Source organism: Perna viridis, chromosome 5 (genome assembly GCF_037379345.1).
Source record: "Perna viridis isolate PV_CMFRI_1.1 ecotype Kerala chromosome 5, ASM3737934v1, whole genome shotgun sequence".
Taxonomy (NCBI): domain Eukaryota; kingdom Metazoa; phylum Mollusca; class Bivalvia; order Mytilida; family Mytilidae; genus Perna; species Perna viridis.
Genome location: NC_142449.1, coordinates 2,272,465 through 2,295,802, shown reverse-complemented (window position 1 = coordinate 2,295,802; position 23,338 = coordinate 2,272,465). Strand labels below are relative to the sequence as shown.

Genomic DNA, 23,338 nt, shown 5'->3' with positions numbered 1-23,338 from the left:
TAATGGGCCTAGAGGGTATATGGCTGTATCATATGTCAGTGGAATGATAAGCCAATGTAGTTTTTAATATCGTACTTATCAAATGAAAAATGGTTTTCTGCTATTTTGCATTAATAAGAGGAGGGGTCAAAGATCAATCGACCCCAATGCACTTTGATTGGTAATTTAAGTGAAATCGTGCATTGTAGGTATTATGAAAAAGTTAACTTTGTTAAGATCACATGTATAGAATTTCAAAAAAAATATAAAAAAAAAAATACCCTTTTTCCGGCAAAAGTGGGCTATTTAATCACTGAACAAAATTGCCTCTAAAAATGGTTGCGTTTTAGTGCATTTTCAATGATTAAGAGATAATAAGACACCGTAGAAAATTACAATATATACCTGAATATTCTGAACTGAATTACAAATAAAATAAATACAAATTTCTCGATTCGATCTGCAACATGTGGTTTGTAAAATGAGCTTGAAGTTGCAAATGTTCACATATTTCAACTACTAACTATATGTATTAAAATTGTAAAATACGAAACACTTCCCTGACAACCTGTCCTGTTTCTGCACTGTTGGTACAACAGAAAAGCATTATCATTATTATCCCATGTAACTTATTTCTTTACATGATCAATATTTTAAAATGCTGTTTAAGCAGATATATAATATTTTGACATAAGATTTTTTTTACTGTTATCCAATAATTGAGCGGCCAATAATGTTCGTTTTTAAGAAAAAGGCAGGGGACGATAGGAACAAATAACATGTTATCCATAATCATGTGTCCATAGTCAATATAAAGCACACTAAATACAAAAAAAATATCATAAGAATAACATATATAAATGTAAAGAATTAACCAACAACCCAGGCTTGATACGAAAAAAATCACGGAGTGTGGATCAGGTTTTTTGGTAGGATATTACAATTTCAATGTTTTTTTCTTCTTTTCTGTTCCTATATTAATGATGTCATTCCGAATTTAAACGAAGGAGGGAAACTCCGGAATTGCTTAAAAGTCATCTGGTATGTGGCGGTGAAAAGAACGTATAAAAGAATTTTTTCTATATGGATTATTTTAAATAAAATATGCCTTTACTATCATAAAGACCGAGTTATGAGTGGCTTATTTCCGATTCTTAGTTCTTTCAGCATCTTCGCTAGGCAAGGGTTACACCCCTCCCTTCGAAAGGAAGGGGCAGGACCGTAACTTTCGGCTAGCGAAGATGCTTTTACAAAAATATTATTCAGTTTATTTTGTCTTGGTAGTTAGATTTTCTACCTTGTCAAGCATGACAACAGAAGTAACGATACTTTCTTATAACAATCACCAATTACCCTAAATGCTCTGTACCTGCATATTAATGCCGCAAAAAGATAGTTTATAACAATTTATAGACAGTAAAATGTAAATGATAGACTGTACCTCCTGTTTATAAACATCCTGATCAGACCCCTATCTTTTTCTAATATTCAAGCTAGGCCTGATCTAGACACTTTAAAAAGGGAGGGGTACCAGCCAAGGTTTCACAGAAAAAGTGGAATGCTAGGACATTATTTGTCATTTTATGTCAATTTTACACATGACAATGATAAATTTTCCAATTAAAAGGGGGTGCCAACCCCCTGCACCCTCTTCTGGATCTGCAACCGTATTCTTGATCCGTCCCTGCCACGGACAATAATGTTTTCTTTGAACTAATATTCTATAACAACTATGGTACCATTTTGTTCTATTCGTACGTCTAATAAAGATGGAGTATTTTCGAAAGGTAAACAAATCTTAGAAGTTATATAAGGTGTGAACGTCTTTAACGACAATTTTGTGCGTTGGAATTTTTACAGGATTCTGGTTTGATTATATTAACTCGTTTAATATAATCCGTTCAGAGGATATTTCATTACAACCATTAGCCTGGCGCACAGTCAAAATAATGCCCAATAACATTATAAGATATAAATAGTGTAACAACATGCATGTACAATGTACATGCATATGCTTCAGAGTTCAAAGTATATGTAACGAAATCCAGCCTTGTTATGAACCACCAGTCGCATTTTTTTGTTTGAGAATCATTGTTTTAAGAATTGGCAATAATAAACATTGTCAATTCTTATAAATTCATTTTAAAACATATTTTTATCTTTAAACATGAGGAAAGTAGCTCTGAATTTAACTGAATAGGGGCGTGTCAATATGTTTTTTTATCCATTGAGGTATAACAAAATTATTTTAACCAATCAGATTACAGTATTTATCTCAAATTAATTTATTAATGGTTAAATCTTAAAACTTTTTAAAAGTCCAAGCATATAAAGACAAATGCAAAAAGAAAAAAAATGCTTTTTGTATGTACAAAAATAAATCTCAAAACCTATAGTCTTTTCGCCAAAACATAAGGAACACGCCAGGCTTTGCATGTGTCTTTGTACGTAAAACAGCCCGAAAACTAGACAAATTTGTTCGGAATCGATTTCATATTATACAATTTTAGTCAATTAATAGTTTAAATATGTGAAAATTTGTAACTTCAAACTCATTTTACGAAGCCCATGTTGAAGGTCGAATCGAGGAAGTTGTGTTTACTTCATTTGTTATTCAGTACAGAATATTCAGATATATATTATAATATTCCGCGATGTTTTTTGTCTTAATCATTGAAAATGCAATAAAATGCAACCAATTTTAGGGGTATTTTTGCTCAGATATTAAATAGTCTAATTTTGTGGGAAAAGGTCCTTTTTATTTTTTTTTAAATTCTGTACATCCGATCTTTTCATTTTACCTGTTTTCCTATACCTACAACGCACTATTTCACTTAAATTACCAATCGAAGTGTGTTGGGGTCGATTGATTTTTGACCCCTCTTCTAATTAATGTAAAATAGCAAAAAAAAAAATACCACTTTTCTGTTAGAAAAGAATGATATTCAAAATCTACATTGATTTGTCTTTCCATTGACATAATATAGCAATATACACTCAAAGCCCATTTAAGTTCTAAAAATCTTTACGCGTCCTCTACAATATAATGTAGTTACAAATCTACGCAAAAAATATTCGATATTTAAATAACCCTTAAATGGTATGGCGCTGTCGGTATCCGTAGATATTTGGTTTTCGTACAATAACTTGAATGCTAATCAGTATATTTTGATAAAATTCATAGGTCTGCAAAACAATCAACAAGTTGTCGTATAATGGTATGTCGCCGTCGTCTGCAGACATTTCAGTGTCTGGGCGATAACTTTGGAATAAGTGTATTTAAGGATCTCTGAAATCGTACCACGAAGTGCAATACCACTGCAGGAAGGCCGGGACTGATTTTTGGGGCTGCGAATCGAACCGTTTATACCTTAGGGGCCAAAATTAGACATTTTCATAACATCTGGACAATAACTTTGCAATAGATGTATTTGCTCAAGGCGCCATGCTACAGTCGGAATACGCGGAATTTTCTTTTTTGGGGCTGTGACATGTGTCCGGCCAATAGCTTAAATACAACTATATGGATCTATTTAATAAACCCTATTGTGGGGACTTAATGAGAATACTCGATATACACTTCCGCGAGTACGGCATGAGTAGAACAAAAGAATTTTTATCGCGGAATTGGGTATATAGCATGCTCTACACATGCTCATCGACTATCCCACAGTTAGCACTAAGGACCTAGTACAACAGCGTCGTACTTAAAATAGGGCGGGGATTCATTATGAGATTATACCAATGAGGACGGATGAAAGGGATCAGAAGCATCTTCCTGGTGACCATCTGCAATACGAAAGCCGATTTGTTCACCATGTCAAAGACTTCCTTTTTCATCCACCTGGGCTACTACGAAGTGCCATACTACCTTGGACAATCCATACAAACTTTCGGATTGAACTGAAAAGAATTTGGGGTAAAAAAGAAGTGAAAATAGGTTACCTTGCTTAATATAATTAATACAATTATTGTATACTGTGTGCATAGAAATTACTCCAACCACGGAAATTGACCAAGTTGTCCGTTGTATCCCAGATTCAGTATCCATTAGCAACTATGAAAAAAGTCCTATCAAAAAGATTAAATTTTGTTCCTACCACACCTGTGGCGGATTCATTTCAAAAACAAACCGACCTCCAGCATTTTAAATCAGAAACAATTACAGACTACATTACCAGTATTCCTAGGTCATTCTGGTTTGTTACACTCTGGACATTATATTACTATAATTATACATATTGTGTAAGAGATTGGCATTTTGTAAGAGTATAGTTCTGATATGAATGTGATGGTCATGATATTTCACGTATTCAAATATTGTTCTGTTATTGTTTCAATCATACATGTCATATTTGTCATTGCCTCTTGTGGGTCTTTAATCAGTAATAAAGATTTTGATTAGATTTGATACTTAGTTCCTTGCCTTTGATTCTAACCGATTTTGAGTGTCTGTTTCCAATTAGACATTTGTCATAGATGCTCTTGTAGCACACGTTAACAACTTGCAAGAAACCTCGATCACTCTCTTTCCGTTTCTGTTTGTATTTTTCAGTTTCCCTGTGCATTATGACTGCTACTCCTTTGTTCTTCCGGATATCGTTCAGGATTTTCCCTCGATTGAACCTTTGGTATTTATACTTTTTCCAGTATTAATTACTCCTTATTGATAAACATTATTATACATTACTATACCATCTTATGCTGCAGATCGGTGCCGTAGAACCGTCAATTCTAGTTTCGTACGAGATCAAAATGTACCACATAAATACCATACGTGTACTTTTAACTAGTATTAGAGCGGGAAGTTTACATTAAAAGATCAAATGATCGGTTAGCATTGAACTTTCTGTAATATAGCAGGGAAACGCCTTGTCGCCGAGTTGTTTTGATTGAGAAACATTCGTGTCATCACGGTTACGAAGTCACCCGATATTAAATAGAGCATATCGCTACTTAGCTTGAAGTTGATCTTGGCCTAATGACGAACTGTTGCATTACACAACAAAGTTAAAAGTTCAAAAGCAAAGTCGGTACATATAAAACATTACAACACAAACTGTAATGAGCATTTAAAACCGACATAACTTTTTATAACGTTCTAAAATGTCAAGTATATTTTCAAAAAGGAAGACATATTTTTTACTAGTAATGCACATATGTACGATATGTCAAAAGATGTGAAATGGTCAAGAACATAAATGTATATACCAATTGACCTTATATCTTGAAGTTTCAGCTCACTAAAATTGTTTTTCACTTCTGAACCAAGTCCATACACATCTCTACGCCAGGGTTTATGGTAAAAATGAAAAAAATCCTTGATTGATTGGGAGTTAAGTAGAGCATTGGATTCGCCTGAATGTTGAAAGTAAGCTAAAATCAGTGGCATAAAATATTCGACAATTAGAGACTTTGAAAACTTCAGTCCTTTATTTCATAAGTCATTTAAATTGTTAAATCCGCATCAAATGGATATTTATCGGTAATTATTCTTATTTGCCTCAAATTAGGATTTCTGACGAATCGTATTACATGTATTAGTTTCCTTTCTTCAGATGAATATGGAACAAGCAAGGTTGTTGCTAGCCCACCTTTCGGACAAAGTGGATTTTATTACTTTTGTTGTCGGAGACTTTTAGAGCTTACGTAGGGTGTGTTCACGCTTGTAAAAGACCATTTAGTGATCCCTGAAAGTATTTAATTTATGCGCTGATGCATTTGTTGCGTTCCACAATTAAACCCTCTTGTTAATGGATAAATAAAGGGGACTAAATCAATAGATGTAGTAATAATACGAGTATGTAATTACTTAAATAAATTTTATATGCTAATATTTAACATCGGGTTTCTTGTAGTACCATCAAGTTCATTATCTTCAACAGTAATCACCAGACATAGAGTTTGGCTAAAATGATGTTATTTTCAAAATTTAGAGAAATCTACTTCATGTCGTGTGTATGACAATATGAAAGGAAATTCTGATTTGGCACCTTGCATCCACTCTGGCATCGCTAGCTTGGAGTAAGGACACATTGGCTATAGTTGTTACGATGTTGACTTTCTTGGATTCCAGTGACTGTCACCTTTATTACCCATGTAGGCATACCATTGTTGGTCTTCAAATGGAAGTATCCTTGAACATCGCTGTGTTGACGTTAAATTCAAACAGCTGCAAGTTAGTCTTAACCTGGAATAAAATCAAATATAAATAACCAACGACGAAAAATGAACAGGTTATGATATACATGCAAGAATTGTTGATGAAATTAATCTAATTGCTGAGGCATCTATTCATTTGTCTTTTTAAAACGTAATACAAAAAATCTGAATTTGAAATGAGATAATAAATCACCTGTAGACAGTCATCTGACCCATGTGAACATTATATGGATTGTAGGAAGTTTGACTTTCATAAATCCGATCATCATGTCCATCCTTTCCATCGTTATTTTTCTTAAGACATTCTTTAGTAATGATGTGCTCGTAGGCGTCGTGATCCAAACCATAATATTCACCTTAAATAGATATGTTGTTATTAAAAACATAAGAATTAAGTAAATTACTGACAGTTTCCTTTAGGTATGCCCCTTTGAATAAAATATTATCAATAAGCGAGAAAGTGGAAACGGTGAATGTGTCAAAGAGACAACTATACACCAAACAATGAAAAATAAACACAAGCCAAATAAACATTGAATATTTCCTGTATGAAACGTAAATAAAAATAGAAAACTACTATGTAAACACTTCATTATACATGTCAAGGACATATCATGTTATGTTCAATGAGTTACTACTTGTAGTGAAATTCTATACATGTTGTATATTATATAAGATTAACATAACAGAAATGGCGGTTACCACTTCCTTTATTTATATAGTAACATGCTTTATAATTAGTATAAAACGCTGGCTCAACACTCGACTAAAATTTTGGAATTTTGTTATTTGATTTGCAGTTTTTCAGAAAATATATTGTGTCAATCTTAACATCTTCTTCTCTCGCCCTCTTTCCTTTGATTTTACTTGAAGTTGCTTGTTCCACTCTGTTTACAACTACGAACAATTGTTCATGGCACGGTTCTTAGGTTCAAAATATAAGTCTTTGAAACGAATTTTGTTTGAAAATGTATAAATCTTAAAAATTCAAAAATTCCAAATCAATGCCTGTATTTACTAATTTTCAAAATATTTAAACTTTACAAAATACATATGAAATAAACATACTTAAAGGTGAGAATCGGATTTTTTCCTCTGATAGTTTTTGTTGTATACATTTCTTATCCTCTGGTAGTATGGCACGTGTATCAGCTGGAAAGAACCAATATGTTCCAAACACAAGGTCTATAGAATGGTTATAATTTGGATGACTGAGAGGTAGTAATGTTGGTGCTAATGTCCCCGTTGATAACAGTCTCTGTAGTCCCTCATTGTCGTGAGGACCAACATGTCTCCGTCTACGAGAACGTTTCCGCCTAGCAGAGCGAGGACTATATCTAGTGCTTCTTTTCATATGGGGATAGTATTTTTTGTTATTAGTCCTTTGTTTTCGGTTATATCGAGAATTATGTTTATATAAGTCTTCATATAAATCGTTTATCGATTGGTAACGGTTTCCTAAAATATTCTCATCTTCATAATCTGGGAAATCGTTAGGATCAATTTGCTTATATTTGTATGGATAGTCAGGTTTTTGCTTGTTATTTCTTCTGTAATAATTTTCTCCACCATTTTCTTGCAAAGGAGGTTGATAGATGAGCTCTTTTTCATTGAACGTATCTAAGTCATTAACATCCTAAAAAGAATTAGAAAGTCAAGAATAATATCATCGGTAACAATATATAGTTATTATTATTCTAATAAAAAAAAGGAATTATCTATAATATGCCCCGTTGGTTTTGCATATAATAATTTAGGCGACCGTTCATACATGTATACAAATTTTGCAATGTTTTTTCTGTGTTGAAGGTCATCAAGATTTAAGCGGTAATCAAAAGACTATATCCCAATGAAAAGGATTCGTAAAATAGACCCATAAAACCCAAAAAACATAAAATACACGAATGGTACGTACGAAGATACAAAGTAAACAGCAACCCTGACTCCACTTAAATCAGGGAGCACGGACCAGGTGCACTGGTAAGGTATGCGTCCATGGAATAAATTAGTCTGCGTAGTTTCGGCCACAACGTAGGTACTACATGTATTTTGCAACAGAAGTTAACAATACGGAAAGTGGTGATGTGATCTTTTTGTTATGGCATCTTGTTGTACAACTTATAAAGAGATCTATTTACTCACAGACAAGTTATCAGGAAAACGCTTATTTATGGTTCCCTTTTAGTCCCTCATTTCTAAACAGTTAAAATCTTCTTCCCAAAAATGAATTAGTCCGTGGTATCGAATATTGTAGAAAACTATCTCATAGACATCCGTATACTTTTACTAGAGTTATTCAGTTAAATTCTAAAATGCTTTGGTCCTTTTTATCCCCCTTATTCCAAAACGACTGGGACCACACCTCCAATTCGGAATCTTGTTTAATAATGATAAACCAACTAATATCCAAGGTATCGAACGGAACCAAGTGTTTACAACTACATCGACCACGACAACGAATACAGCGCCATACCATTATAAGACTGCACTGTTTTTGCGGTCGTGTATAAAACAGCCCCCTTTTTATTTGAATAACGTCCAAATAGGAAATGAAGTCGAAAAGGAGTTAACATCATTATAAATAAACAATTCATCGACTTCCTTAAACACTGTAGCAAGTGTTCTCCGGAAAGACGGAGAACAATTGGAAATTAATCCTATAAATAGTAGTAACTGCATGGTTGTTGTTCACTCATTTCTTTGCCCCTGTATTCTAAATTATTTGTAGTTCTTTTGAGCGAAGAACATGCCTTGATACTGTTATTGTGGTTTTTTGTTATGGCTCTGATTCTGACTGAAGATTATGTTGCTATACTACTGTGTAATGTTTTTTTGACTTAATTACATCAACCATTGTACTTGATTTATATGCTCAGTTATGGGCCCTGTAATTTGGAAAATAAATATTCTATGCAAAACGACTGGGATAAAACATGTATATTTAGCTCATGCATCATATCCTTGTAATTTTACATTATCAGCTATGTGTGTGTATGTGTGTGTGTGTGTAATGATCAATAGTTGTTGTGCAATATAAAAAATTAAAGACTGACTTTACTCTAAGTTTAAAACCGATGAGTTCCGGGAGATGTGCAATGTACGCGTTTGTTGTTTGTTTATTTTTAGTTATGATGACAAGATGTGTATAAAAGGAAACCGCTCGGGTTTCTTGGCGGAACTGGTGACGACTCCACTTCTGGTTTGTCAAGATAGTAGACTGGAAGAGAATTCTGTCTAAATGCAAAGAATTCTTGATTACTTTAATGCTTACTTCGTAACCTCCTGGGTTTTCTAACTCAGGAATCCATTCCCGGTTTTTAGGCCCTCACCATTAGCGACCCTGTAAACCCATTTCGGGCTAAGGGGTAGGTGTGGACACCCAAAGACCACATAAGTACGACTTTTGACCAGCATTGTAATTTGTTGTGCTGGCAGTAGCTCTGTTTAAGCGGTCTTTGTGGAATATCATCGCATTGTACAAGGTAAGAGCGGCAAAATATTTAACAATATTCTTGAAATATTAACAACTATTCTTTACATCCGAGTTGTAAATATAAAGTTCAATAGACGATATACAACAGATAAGTAAGTATGACAGCACAAACATTTTTTTCTTACGAAGAAAGTGTACCATGCATGATGCCAAATAAAAACTTATTTAGAAAAGTAAGTATGAACAAGAAGGGGGAGCGAAAAAATCTAGGAACGATTCCCAAATGAGGTTACGAAGTAAACTAAGAATTATTTATGTATCTGAGAGAAATTTGTTCTAGGACTAAAACAAAGACCAGCAGAGGAGTAAATCAACATATTTATACAGTTCACTTGGAGTACAATGTCAAATATTGGGACTACGTGAGTTTTTAATATGATAGTCTTGGTGATTATTGACCTCAATTAATAAATTTTGGTTACAATAACAAGGATATATATAGATAAATGACCATAAACGACTGAACCGCATTATAAAACTATTTGTTCTTAATATGATTTCCTCTGTTTCGTTACTTCTACTAGCTATGGATACTTGAACTTCGGTAAAATGGTTATAGTTATGAAAATTGATGAAGGCAGTCGATCAGCTAGACAATGAATGTAGTAGTAGCGAGACTGGGGAAATGGCACCGGGTAACAAGTTACAATACGTTGCTATTTACCATGCTACCAATAACTATTTAAATGTAAAAGTAAACAGTAAGTCGCAATTGAACGATATTTAAACAGTGAAATAAATGATCTATTAAAGATTAATTAAAGCATTTATTCAAAATCCTTGTGGACTCGTTTATTTATTATATAGCTGTTTATTTTTTTCCGACGTAAGTGAATATTAGAACATTGATATTGATAACACATTACAGAAGGAAGATTGGTATTGGATTTAAGGTGCAAACCCGGGAGCAAACCGTTTTAGAAGAAGGCTGAAAAACAAAAATAAAGTATTTCATAAAATTTATATCACTCAAGTGTTAGCGTTTGGGTCTCTATAATGTTTTACCACAATGTTCAAAACCACATAGTAGTTTAAAATGCGATTGATTTTGGGGATTATAACCTAATCGTGTATGAAATATGGGCAAAAAAGGACGAAACACACCAGTGTATCAAAACAATAACATTCGGATATCTTTAACTGATCAATACCACAAATGGAACGTTTTAGTGATTTTCGGGATCATAACTCCTATTGATAATGAATTGGGGTTAAAAGCAATCATTTTCTTAAACATAACTATATAACTTAAGCATACATGTACCAATCTATGAAATTGTATCACAATGTTAAATTCCACCAAAATCAGGCCGAGTTTATTTTGGGGTGATAATGAACCAATTTGGAGACAAAATCAATCATTATATCCCGCAAACAAAGTTTGAGGGTATATAGGTTCTCCCTGTCTATCTATCCGTATTTATTTTCTAAGCAGCTTGCAGCAATGTTATGAAATTTTGTTTGTTGTAATAGAACCACAATGAGATGTGCATACTGTCAGGAATTTATGTTTGGGCAAAACTTGTAAAAATTACGGCTGATATTAGGTATTTATCCGCAAATCTTTGTCTCATGCGGTGTCCGCAACTCCTCCTCAACCACTTGCAGGATTGTCATGAACTTGATGGATTTTTAAATTACCGTATAGGGATGTGCATATTTGCAGAAATTTATGTTAGGGCAAAACTTGTAGAAATGGTGGCTGGTGGACTAAGGCGTTTTTTCAGTAAAACTTGGTCTCGTGTGTTGTCCGCAACTCCTCCTCAACGACTTGCTGGATTATATGAAACTTGATGGAATGTTAAACTACCATATTTGGATGTGCATATTGTCAGGAATTTATGTTCTAGCAAAGATTGTAGAAATGACGGTTGTTGGACTTGGACTCAGGTGTTTTCCAGCAAAATTAGGCTTGATGCATTGTCCGCAACTCCTCCTCAACGGCATGTAGGATTGTTATGAAACTTGATAGAGTATTAATTACCATATTGGGCTGTGCATAATTTCACTACTTTATGTTTACAGTAAATTTGCAGTGATATTCTGTTAGTGTGTTGTCAACAACAAAAAATAGTAATGATTTCTGTTTGGAGTTGGGTGTTTTAGAATTGCAGCAAAATTGTGTGTCAAAATTTGTCCATCCCCACACAAATTAAGTCCAATATGAGTCCACATTGGTCCCCAAATGTACATGGTTCAACAGGCCGTTGGGGTATTAGTCCCGTTCGGGGCAATGTCTAGTTTTAATTGGTTTCCGGGCAAAAGCTTGAGGTTTTACATTTTTTTTTTATGGATTAAAGAGCCTGAAGGGGGGGATAAGCATTTTCGTCTACTTTGTATGAACTTATACTACAAGATGTCATACAAAAATTGCACGCTTTGGGTGGTTTTAGGGTTCGTGAATTGAACCAATAAGGAATAGGGGCTAAATTAAGGTCAGAAGCAAGAAACTTAAATGTCCAGATAATAAATTGAGTAAAAATGAATGATTCTCTGAAGCTTTACCAAGCTGCGCCAATCGAAACATTTGATCAAGTTATCTGACCAATTTAATACTTATCAGAATCTATTCAAATTTTTAATCACAACTGTAACAGGCTGAATCGTGGTTGGTATCAAGCTACGCCATGCGAACTATTAAACTGAAGTTATATGATTTATGAAAAAAATCAAATGGATAATGATACTGTGATACTTGGAAAATTTAAAAAAGGGTTGTTAGCAATGAGAAATGATTCCTTTGATTGAAATAACCTTTGGTTTAGTCAATAAATGGATTAGAATTAAACTTCCTCCTCCATGAATTGGCCTTTACCTGGTACATACAAATCAGATTGATTAAAATTTTCTAAAATATTTTAAGTCTGTATGGGTAATGCGATATCCCCTCCCATGTATTGTTGACGATCTTATTAAAATCAAATCTTTGCAATGAATGGGAGAAACATGGTTATATGATCGAAAAAAAAATTAGTCGTATATTGGTATCTTGCTGTTGTCGTCGTCTAAAGGCAATAGATGTCCAGGCAATAACTTTGGTACACGTAATATAAATGAAATTGTACCATAAAAGGAAAGCTGGTGTTAAATTAGAGGGTTTTGCTATGAACATTTTAATCTCTTGAAAAATTGTACAATAACCACAAGGTTCCATATCACCAAAAGGTTGGGAACTTGAATCAAATTTTATTTTATATATAAGACTTGAATTTTAATATTGACATAATTGTGTTTTTTCCTCTCTGTGTCTCTGAAAACTATTAAAGGAAAATTGTTTGTTTGTTTGTTGGGGATTAAAGGAAAAGGAAATGAGACTCCTTCAAATAATAATTACCTGAAATTTATCAATGAATATTTCCTTCTTGCCTTCCTCTGCTTTCATTTTATAGTAACGATAATCCTGGAAATGTTCAGGGTGTTTTTTGACGAAATCTAATGCTTCTTGTGTTGTATTAACCCAGCTGTTATGTTCCAATTCTTTTCTATCAACTGCAAGAGAAATTTTCTGTTAAACCGATCATGTTAAACTTACATGTACCTGGAAAGAACCCTATTAACAATGAAAGAGCAAGTATAAGAAAATGTATTGCGAGTTCCTTTATTTTCAAAGGTGAATGCGAGATATTTCTTAAGTTATATGTGCAACACATAGAAAGTTCAATGACGAGCGCGACATTGTCTTTATGGAATCTTTAAGCTCTAAGCTCACGAACTATCATGGGCCCACGGGAGAATGAAACAGCATTTATGATTTAATACACAGATACACGTATTAAGACATACTATAAGAGTTTTTTTTGTTTAATCGTGTACAATTATATCATTATTGAACGTGATCATTTATATGAAAGTATACTTTGTCAGACATCGAGACAAGAGGAGCAGAGAAACTACACTGTAATACTTATAATATAATCAATATTAATATGAATCTATAATTACTGTCAATTCAAAACTCTAAAACAATCAACGGTATGACATTTTCAACTGATACACATTATGGAACATCCATTAATACTACTGGAATCCTATGAATTGGGGACCTTAAAGAACATTGACACCAGCTATATAGAAGTTCAGAAGAGAAGAAAGTATAAACTACCCGAACTTAAAACAAGATTACTTACGGGAGTAGTAAATAGTTGTTCCTGGAGATGGGATATTTTGGCTAACGCCATAAATCTTGCTAAACCCTTCTGTTTTAAATCTCAAACGACAGAAATCAGACCTGCTCTGCTCATGTACATTAGTTCCTGCAACGGATAACAAGATTGTTACGCAAGTCCAGTATCATATTCCCCGCCAAGACTTAAGTCCCAAAAACAAAATGATATTACTCTTTACCGGTGCACCTGGTCCATACTCCCAGTTTTTAGTGGAGTCCGAGTTGCTCATTTACTTTTGTTACTTTGTATGTATTATTTAATTACTTTATATTCTTTGCTGTGTTTGTCTGTTTTTTATGTCTGGTCTTTGTCCCTGGATTACATTCTTTTGATTTCCGCTAGAATCTTTGTTCCCTTGATTACTCGTGTACACTCATCACTACCAAATATGGAAGCCATCAATCAACCACGTTCGCGGCAGATACTACGGACAGACAGAAAGGCAGAAGGATATCGTTACTGTTTAGCAGTGTACAATTTTTAGTTGCATTATCCTTGTCACTAAATAAAGTTAAATTCTAGTAACGATATATTAATCTGGTTTTATTTTTCTGGTTAGTTTTGTTGAACTATCTATTCTATAGATTGTTTTATGGCTTGACTTTTGAGGGGTTTTTATGCAACTGCAAAAATTTCATCATGATGTTGTCGTCGTCGTCGTCCGTAGACACTTCAAGTCAAGTTCCGACAACTTATAACTTGAGTATAAGTTTATTATAGATCTTTTTGAAATCATACTACAAGGTGCCATACCATAAAAAAAAATTGGGAGTTGTGACTCGAACCGTTTAGGAATTAGGGGACAAAAGGAAGCTTAGCATTGGTTCTGGGGTTGTGACTTGAACCGTTTAGGAATTAGGAAACAAAAGGAAGCTTCGGATTGGTTCTGGAGTTGTGACCTGAATAAGGGGCAAAAAAGTGTAGTGTCATACCATAAAAGGCAAGCTGGGTTTTATTTTGAGGACTGTGACTCGAACCGTTAAGGAATTGGGAGCTGAATCAGGGTTACTGAGATTAATTTTGGCAGTTGTGACTTGAAATGATAAGGAATCGGAGGCCAAAGGGGTCAGAAACAAGCATTTTCCTAGTACAGATAATAACTTGATTGTCTCCGAAATTGTATTAATTGTGGGTTGGGACTGATGTTCGGGGTTGAGATTTTTTAAGCCACTAGGCTTCTGATCAAATTCTTTTCCTGTGTCAAATATTTAATCCAATCAAAATTCAGAGCAGTATCAAACTTAAATGCTGTGTGCAAAATTGCATTTTATCTTGTTTAGTTTTCAATTAATTTTTTCTTAACTACAAACGAGTATAAAATGATATTTTATTATCTTTCCTAGTTTTAAAATATATTCGCTTTTATTCTTTTGATGCTCATTTCAATAAATAAATATATAGTACAACCTATAACATTTATAATTTGTATTCGTCAGCTTTTCAAGGTTTGTGATGCAGATTAATTGTACAATTAGCACATAAGACTTCAAAGTTAAAAACGACTACTAAAGTATATTAAACTACTTTTAAAAGAGTAATCAAGGGAACCAAGGTTATAGCGATAATCAAAAGAATGTAATCCAGGGACAAAGACAAGACATGGAAAACAGACATACACAACAAAGAACATAAAGTAACTAAAATCATACATACAAAGTAACAAAAGTAAATGAGCAGCTCGGACTCCACTAAAAACTGGGAGCATGGACCAGGTGCACCGGTAGGGTAAGCGTCCTCTGCTTTTCTAGAAACACCCGCCGAGTTGCTCATAAAAAGTAAAGTCCGGAGTAGACAAACGAGGAAAGGAAAACTATGACCCGTTGAATACATCAGTTTTCATGGTGCTGATGGATACACCATAACGATCCACGAGTTCATGATGACGACCATAAAACTTCTGTAGTGATGACTTCAATCTTGTAGCAACATAACCCTGTTCCAGAAGCCTATTAGAGTTCAAGCGCGATACAAAAAGTCTGCGTAGTTTTGGCAAGCTCTGGCATAACGTATGAGGTGTGATATGAACACTCCATAAGCAGGAGCCGAAGGGATGTTGCCACAGATGAAAGGAAAGTTAACAATTCTGAATGAAAAGCCATCACGTTTGTCGTAAAGTTTGGTCAATAGTTTTCCTTTACCATCGATTTCTAAGTGTATGTCAAGATATGAGGCTGACTTCACAGTGTCTGTAGTATCCTTTATTTCAAGTTCTTTTGGGTAGATGCGATGTACCAAATCCCCGAAATTAGGATTGTTTAAAGATATAGCGGAAACTGAGATTGAAGGATCTAGCCAAATGATATTCTGGCTTTCTGTTCAGATCAGCTATAAAATCAGCCTCATAAGAGTGAAGGAATAGGTCAGCCAGTAAAGGAGCACAATTTGTTCCCATTGGAATGCCGACCGTTTGTTGAAAAACACGTCCACCACACTGGACAAATATGTTGTCGATTAAAAATTCCAGCATTTTGTAAACACCTTCCTCTGTATATTTGGAAGATGATTTGGAATTATTTCTTACAAAGTATGAGGAATCTCTACCAAGAACTATATATTTGTATTAGGTGTACCATCTTTTTTGGAAAAACAACGATGTATAATGTTTTTAAGTCATGCTTTTAACTGAGTATGGGGAATAGAAGTATACAGTGTTAAAAAATCATAGGTTTTAATGCTATTATATTCAGATAATAGTCTTGAACTGATTGTCTCCAAAAGATCTTTCGAATTTTTCAGGATCCACATTGAATTAATACCACTACGGGAGTAACAAGTGTTGTGGTAGGACTGTAGACCCTCTTTGACAGTTGTGAGTATAGAAGTTAAAAGTTTTGAAAGAGGTTTGGTGGTACATTTTGCAGATCCAGCTATGAAACGTTGTTTGTATGGATTTTTGTGAAGTTTAGGAATCCAGTACATAGACGGTTAATCACAATCATCGTCCTTGGTAGAGAGACCAAAAGACGATAGCACAGATTTATGACTTTCCACAATCTCTTCTTTGGAGAGAGTGGTAGCAGTGTAGGTCATATCACTGCTATTATTTTCTACGTCTACCTCTGATAATAAACATTGGATATAAAACGTTTTGCAGACAAAAACAATGTTGTTTTGGGCTTTGTCTGCTGGTACAACATACTTGTCATGTATAGTAGACAATGTTTTTGCTACATCGGGGTCTTTGAAAACTGATGTAACCTTGGCACTCATTGACCTACTTAAAACATGTTCTATATCCATGGAAACATCATGGCTTAGTTACCGACCAAATATGTAGGGGATGAACAGCTATAAAAAGCAATAGGAGACAAGGAGTGCAGGTAGGAAACAAGTTGAAGGAAGTTGGGACAAGTAGGTGGGATGTGAGAGAGGAGGGGAAAGGAGTTGGGTGAAAATGGATTGATTGTTTGATTATCGTTTGACCTCCTGTGGCAGATATTTCATTCATTTAAGGAAGAAAACAATTAACCTATCCTGCTTTGTATATTACCCCAACGAAAGGATTACATCATGTTTAAAATTTACCTTTAACAAATTCGAACTTTCCACCCTTTCCTTCGTAGTTTTTACAATCCGATATCCAGTAAAGGAAGACATCATTGCCATATCCCTCCACACTGATTGTTAAGGGGGAAGCCTGAGCCCCTACAGTGTCACGGATAGCTGGTTTTATCAGTGGTAAGCCTGTTTTGCCGTCCAATATCGTTGTCTGAAATATCATTTAACGTGTTATACATGCAAATAAAAAGGTAACATAATCTTAATTTCTAACTAAATTTTGTCCAAATGTCTAAATTTTGTCAAATACAAAAACAACAATCATAGAACAGTATAGCAAATAGCATCAGCAGCATTAACATCAAATACATATGAAATAAATTGTATACAAAAAGTACTAAAAACGAAAACTATGTAAGTAGGAAGCCATATTCATCACAATACAAAATGTAGAGCTCTTTAAGGATCTTTGAATCATTGACATTTCTCCACTTTGCACCTACATGTAGTAGTAAATAAGACAAATTAAGACAAATAAAAATCACATAGGAGTTATGTCTATTTTATTCCGATAAAACTCAGCAATGTTTTCCAATCAATAAGACGCCTTAAATTGTATGTTTTTGGACAACTAATCGTCATTTCTTATTAATGATATCCTTGACATTTTATCTCCATTATCAGAATCGACTTGATTGTCCAAATAATTTTGGTTATTTTTGAGGTCTTTAGTGGCAATTTATATATGTTTGTTTATTTGTTTGTTGGGGTTTAACGTCCGAGCAGCAATATTTCAGCTATATCCAGACGATGAACATGAAGTGGATGATAAAATGAACATGAAATAATGATGAAATGAAAAATGGGATGGGACACAAGGATAATGAGGTCGAGAAATTTTGATTGCCACTGGAAATAGGGAGAGGTGGGTAGGGTCGGGCAATTTAGCCTCCTGTGGCGGAGCCCTATGGTTCCTATTCCGGGAGAATACCACATGAGGGTTTTTAAGGCGCGAGGAACGTGGCATCTTTCCCAACACGGTGCACCACTATGGTTTGAGGTCAGGTTTTCCGTATTATAGCCTGACAACCCTAGCATGTAACATGCCAGGGGTACCCCATTCCACCACCTGGGGCACACAATCCAGTTGCTCTGTGGGCAGAGCGCCCTAGCCCCCGGCTAGGGTTCTGAGCACTATTTAGTCGCCTTTTACGACAAGCTTAGCGCTGCTGCAGGCCTATTCTTTTGACACCCGAACCTGCACGGGTCGCTCAATTTATGTAACTTATCGTCACCAAGTAGTGCACTGAAACAACAATGTAATTAAACAATGGGTACGGTTAAGATATACCTACATCTGAATGATAATACAGAGGAAATCCAGGACCGTTGGCGTATTTGATCATAAAATCAGGGATATTGTCATTGTTATAAAATCCAGGAGCAGGTGTACTGAAAAATACAAAGAAAAACTCATATTGTTATCAGTAAAACAACATGTGACAAAAGACTCATGACGCCTACATGTTTTTTTCCGACACAGTCGGTATAGATTCGCTTTTCACTCTTTGACCCTAAAGACGCTCTTCTTTGACAACGCAAGTCACTTGATCGCAATTCTGTTTCCTGATTGGCAAAAAACTGATGATTTAGTGGCGTTCGAAAAAACTGTATCGAAAATTGCGTGCCAGGTGTTATATTTCCTGATTGAAATGTAGAAAATTATAAGTAAAAGAAAGAAAAAAATTACTGCGTCGGCTATATTTTTTTTAAAGATAGAACTTGTTTTACTGATATTTTGGTTTTACCTAGAGCCATGCCGTTCACCTAGATATAAGAACAACTCAAAGAAACAAACTAAGGACACTACAGTTAAATTATGGGAAATCAAAAGATAAGGAACTGATAATGGTGAGACGCAACAAATGCACCATCGTTTAACTTTCATAAAAATGCCAAAAGGTCATGAGCAAGTGTAAATACACCTTTAAGTAAGCTCTGAGAGGCCCGACAACAATAGTAATAAAATCCACAGTAGCAGAGCGGTGACGCCTACTCAAAATAAACTGAAAAGTTAAAATAATGACACACAAAGACATATTAAAGACCAATATCTGACTGGACTGGGTTAGACTAGTTTTATAAGGATAAACCATGAAAGACATGACAATACCATCTAAATAACCAGCATTACAAATAATCGGTCACCACAATTACAGTCGACTGGATTTGAAGAATTAACATCAAGTACTAAGTAAGTAAGATTTAATTAAGTGCCATACTAAAAGTATCTTTCTAGAAGTAAAATTGTAAATGTCATTCAAAATCATTTTTGGAACCAGCACTTGGAGCACTGTAAAAAAATTCTCTGTCAAATATACATTTTATTTTATCAACTTTTTTGTCAAGCATTTTAAAGATTTTTTAAGGTTTCAGATACACTTCACTGTGACACTAATTGGACACTAATACTCTTGCACTAGATCCTAGTATCTTGCCCTAGAACCCAGTATCGTTTAATTGGAATAAAGTATGTGTCTCAGTACTACTTTTTCGCCTGACCCAGGTCAAAGTTCATTAATGATATTGGACAATGTCGTGCTTAACAAATCAGAGTTGTGTCATATCATCTGTTCTTTGTCGATTCTGTGCTGACTTCAGCGAGATTTGTTTTAGGTAATGCTAAGAACTCAATGTGAACTCAGTAACGATCGACGCATTGGCCGGTCGCAACATGGTATAAAAACTCTTAATGGCAACAATCATTATGAAGAACATTTAGAAACAAGCGACTGCGTGGGATGCAGTATCGTTAAGTGACAATAGGAATATTGGATTTCAGCAAATCAATAATACATATGGTTCTATTCCATATGGAGTCGACGCTATGTCAACAGTTCACCTTATTTTAATGAATGAGTGAAACATTAGTAACCTATAAACTCGAGTTTGTTTCTGAAATATCAAAAAGTAAACATCAACAACGAAGCTAAAATCACTTGAAGCATTAAACTGTCATTGCTGTGGTTTTCAACTTTTCGGTTTCTGATATTACCATTTATTATACGAACTTTCTTTTTGATTATTCTTTTGACCATTTCCCTGATTTTAATAGATTGGTAACTTTATTATCACCCTTCATTTAAAAAGTTCAACCCGTTAGTACAAGCACGATAAACACCAATCAATCAAATAGTTGGTTAGTCCATGAAATATCAATTCATCGAAGAAACTAGAAAATATGATAACTAAATAATCTTACTTGTATGATTCTGACATTGGTATAGAATAATTCCAGATAACTTTCATGGATCGTCCGTCTATTGCCAGAACTGAAGAGTTAAACATGGCCATGACTATATCCTCAACACCATCATCTGTCAGGTCGATTAGAACTGGTGGAGTCATCACTCCTTTGTGTTCATCTGTGTATATTCTTTGGGCCTGCAAAATGCCACGTTGAACTAGTATTCTGAAATTACTATATGTATGACACATAATAACAAGTCATATAACAAAAAGTGTCACCCTAGAGACTGAAGCAGGGCTCAGCTATGAACAAGGGTCATCAAATACATGTATGTTCAAAATTAGCTTAAAGGATGCACTTATAAGGCAAAAATAAAACAATAAAATGGAATCATAGCAAAACATTTTAAACGGTTGCTATGGAAATGCACACCCTTATATTTGGCTGATGAGCTGTTTGAGGTTTACTTTTTTTTTATTAAAAATCAGTAAAACCAGCATATTTCAGAGCAGGAATTTAACTAGGTTCCAACTATTAGTTGTACATGTATTATGACATAACTTGTATTTAGTCATTGCAATTGTAGCAAAGAAACAGATAACAAATCATAAAAACACATCTAACTTTCATAAATCTTATCATTTAGCCTACTGTGAAAGTACTTTAATTCGTGGATGCCAATTTTCGTGTTTCAAGAAAGAAACACAAGTTCGTGGAATCGTGAATCCGTGGTTTTGAAGTTTTCAGTATACACATCAATAGGAATTTGTTGGGAACCAAATTCTGTGGTTTGACATACCCACGAAAACCACGAAAATTGGTACCCCACGAACACAAGTACTTTCAGAGTATTCATTGAATTTTCTATCAAATGTCTCTGTTTATGGCACACTTGGAAGAACTAAATGAATATTTAATTCATTAATTTCTCTAGTAAATGGTAAAAAAAATCGGTTTTTTTTTTATATTTTTTTCGGGTGTTACCATAGCAATGACCTTTTCTTGGAAACGGATAAATACATTTTCAAAGTAGTGTTTTAAGATACTTTAACTTTAATTACGTGGGTTGTAAAAAAACATCTACGTATTCATTTCTATGCAACCCTTAGTTCTGAATCACCTTCATAGAATATCAAAACACAAGCGACGGGTTAGAGGTCTTGGTGATATTGGATATTCTAGTGTTTTTGAGCCAATGAGTGTTTGACTAGGGTCTTCATTGTGAAGCAGTTGATTAGATTGACTTCATGCTAAATACCCATTACTATTACTCCTCCCACATTACATTCTATCAGCCAACTGAACAGTTTTAAATCATGTGTGAATGAGAGCTTAATCACGACATTTGAACGTATTATTAAAAAAAAAATTACATCTGGTGGTTGATTGATTGATTGATTGATTGATTGTTGGGGTTTAACGTCCGAGCAGCAATGTCTCAGCTATATTCAGATGATGAACATGAAATGGATGATAAAATGAACATGAAATGATGATGGTGAATGAAAAAATGGGACAGGACACAAGGGCAATAGGGTCGACAAACTTTGATTGCCACAAGATAAAAGGGAAGGATGGGTAGGTTTGGGCAATTTAGCCTCCTGTGGCGGAGCGCAAAGGTTCCTACTCCTATCGAATACCACAGAAGGGTTCTTTAACGTGCGAGGAATGTGGCATCTTTCCCAACACGGTGCACCACTATGGTTTGCGGTCAGATTTTCTGTATTACAGCCTGACAACCCCAGCATGGAACACGCCAGGGGTACTCCATTCCACCACCTGGGGCATACATCCCAGTTGCTCTGTGGGCAGAGCACCTAGCCCCCGGCTAGGTTTCTGAACACTATTTAGTCGCCTTTTACAAGCTTAGCGATGCTGCAGGCCTATTCTTTTGACACCCGGACCTGCACGGGGTATATCTGGTGGTGCTCTTTGTCGTGCTCTTTGTGATATGCCAACCTTTTTCGCTTACTTATTTTAATTTCTTTCCATAAATATCAGGACTTGCCTTTTCAATTTTGCCTTTATACAAATCGTCCAATGAAATATACCATAGTGATCCTCCGTGTGTCTCCCCTCCCGTTCCAAACAAAACAATCTCTAGGCCATCTATTAACTGGTATATTTGTGGTGAATAATACGACTCTTTGTCGTCTGGTACTCCAACCCAACGTAAAACTTCTCCTGTTTTACCGCTAAAGAATATTATTCTACCAGACAACCTGTATTTACTGCCAGGGTCTTGTAAAGGGTCACCACCATGGATTGCTAAAATATCTTTAATATTATCTCCGTCTAAGTCTTTGATGACGTAAGAGGTATAAAGATTCATGATGTCGTTTTTAGCTTCTTGTTTCCCGAAAGTCCAAAGTAATGTTCCATCCTTCCCGCTAACTGCATCATAAGCCTACAACAATAAGATCACAATATTTAACAAAAACTTTTTTAATTAACCGAAGAACTTGATTATTGTAATAAGAAAACAGAATCTGCTTAGTTCTACATTGATCGGGAATTAAAGGTTTGTTTGACACAGCTGCGGTGTTCGCCCCTTGAAAATGTCTTCCTTTTTTTTCCGAATGTAAAAATTATACAGAAAATCGCAAGTACTATTCCATTATTTGCACTTAATTACTTTAGGATGTTTCACTGTTTACAAGAAGCAGTACTGATCCGCGCAAAGAAAATCTACTTACTTTTGATAATGAATCATATTTATTGAAAGATTAATAGGATTTTCGATCTAGTATTACGAATGTAAAATCAGTGTCGCACAAGAACACCGCATCT

General features: G+C 34.7%; 1 protein-coding gene across 2 annotated transcripts in view; it reads right to left on the bottom strand.

Annotated features, from left to right (window-relative positions):
* Nucleotides 1-3,448: 3,448 nt before the first annotated feature.
* Nucleotides 3,449-23,338, bottom strand: part of LOC148615585 (uncharacterized) — a 31,160-nt gene continuing 11,270 nt past the window's right edge. For both annotated transcript variants that reach the window (XM_088581961.1, XM_088581962.1), the window contains exons 4-12: nt 22,557-22,955; nt 20,561-20,742; nt 18,654-18,750; nt 17,326-17,509; nt 13,762-13,887; nt 12,969-13,123; nt 7,210-7,777; nt 6,335-6,497; nt 3,449-6,169 (exon numbers count right to left, since the gene is read on the bottom strand). In XM_088581961.1, coding sequence (XP_088438087.1) covers nt 6,028-6,169; nt 6,335-6,497; nt 7,210-7,777; nt 12,969-13,123; nt 13,762-13,887; nt 17,326-17,509; nt 18,654-18,750; nt 20,561-20,742; nt 22,557-22,955 — 2,016 coding nt within the window. In that variant the 3' untranslated portion in view covers nt 3,449-6,027. The remainder of the gene's footprint in view (nt 6,170-6,334; nt 6,498-7,209; nt 7,778-12,968; nt 13,124-13,761; nt 13,888-17,325; nt 17,510-18,653; nt 18,751-20,560; nt 20,743-22,556; nt 22,956-23,338) is intronic.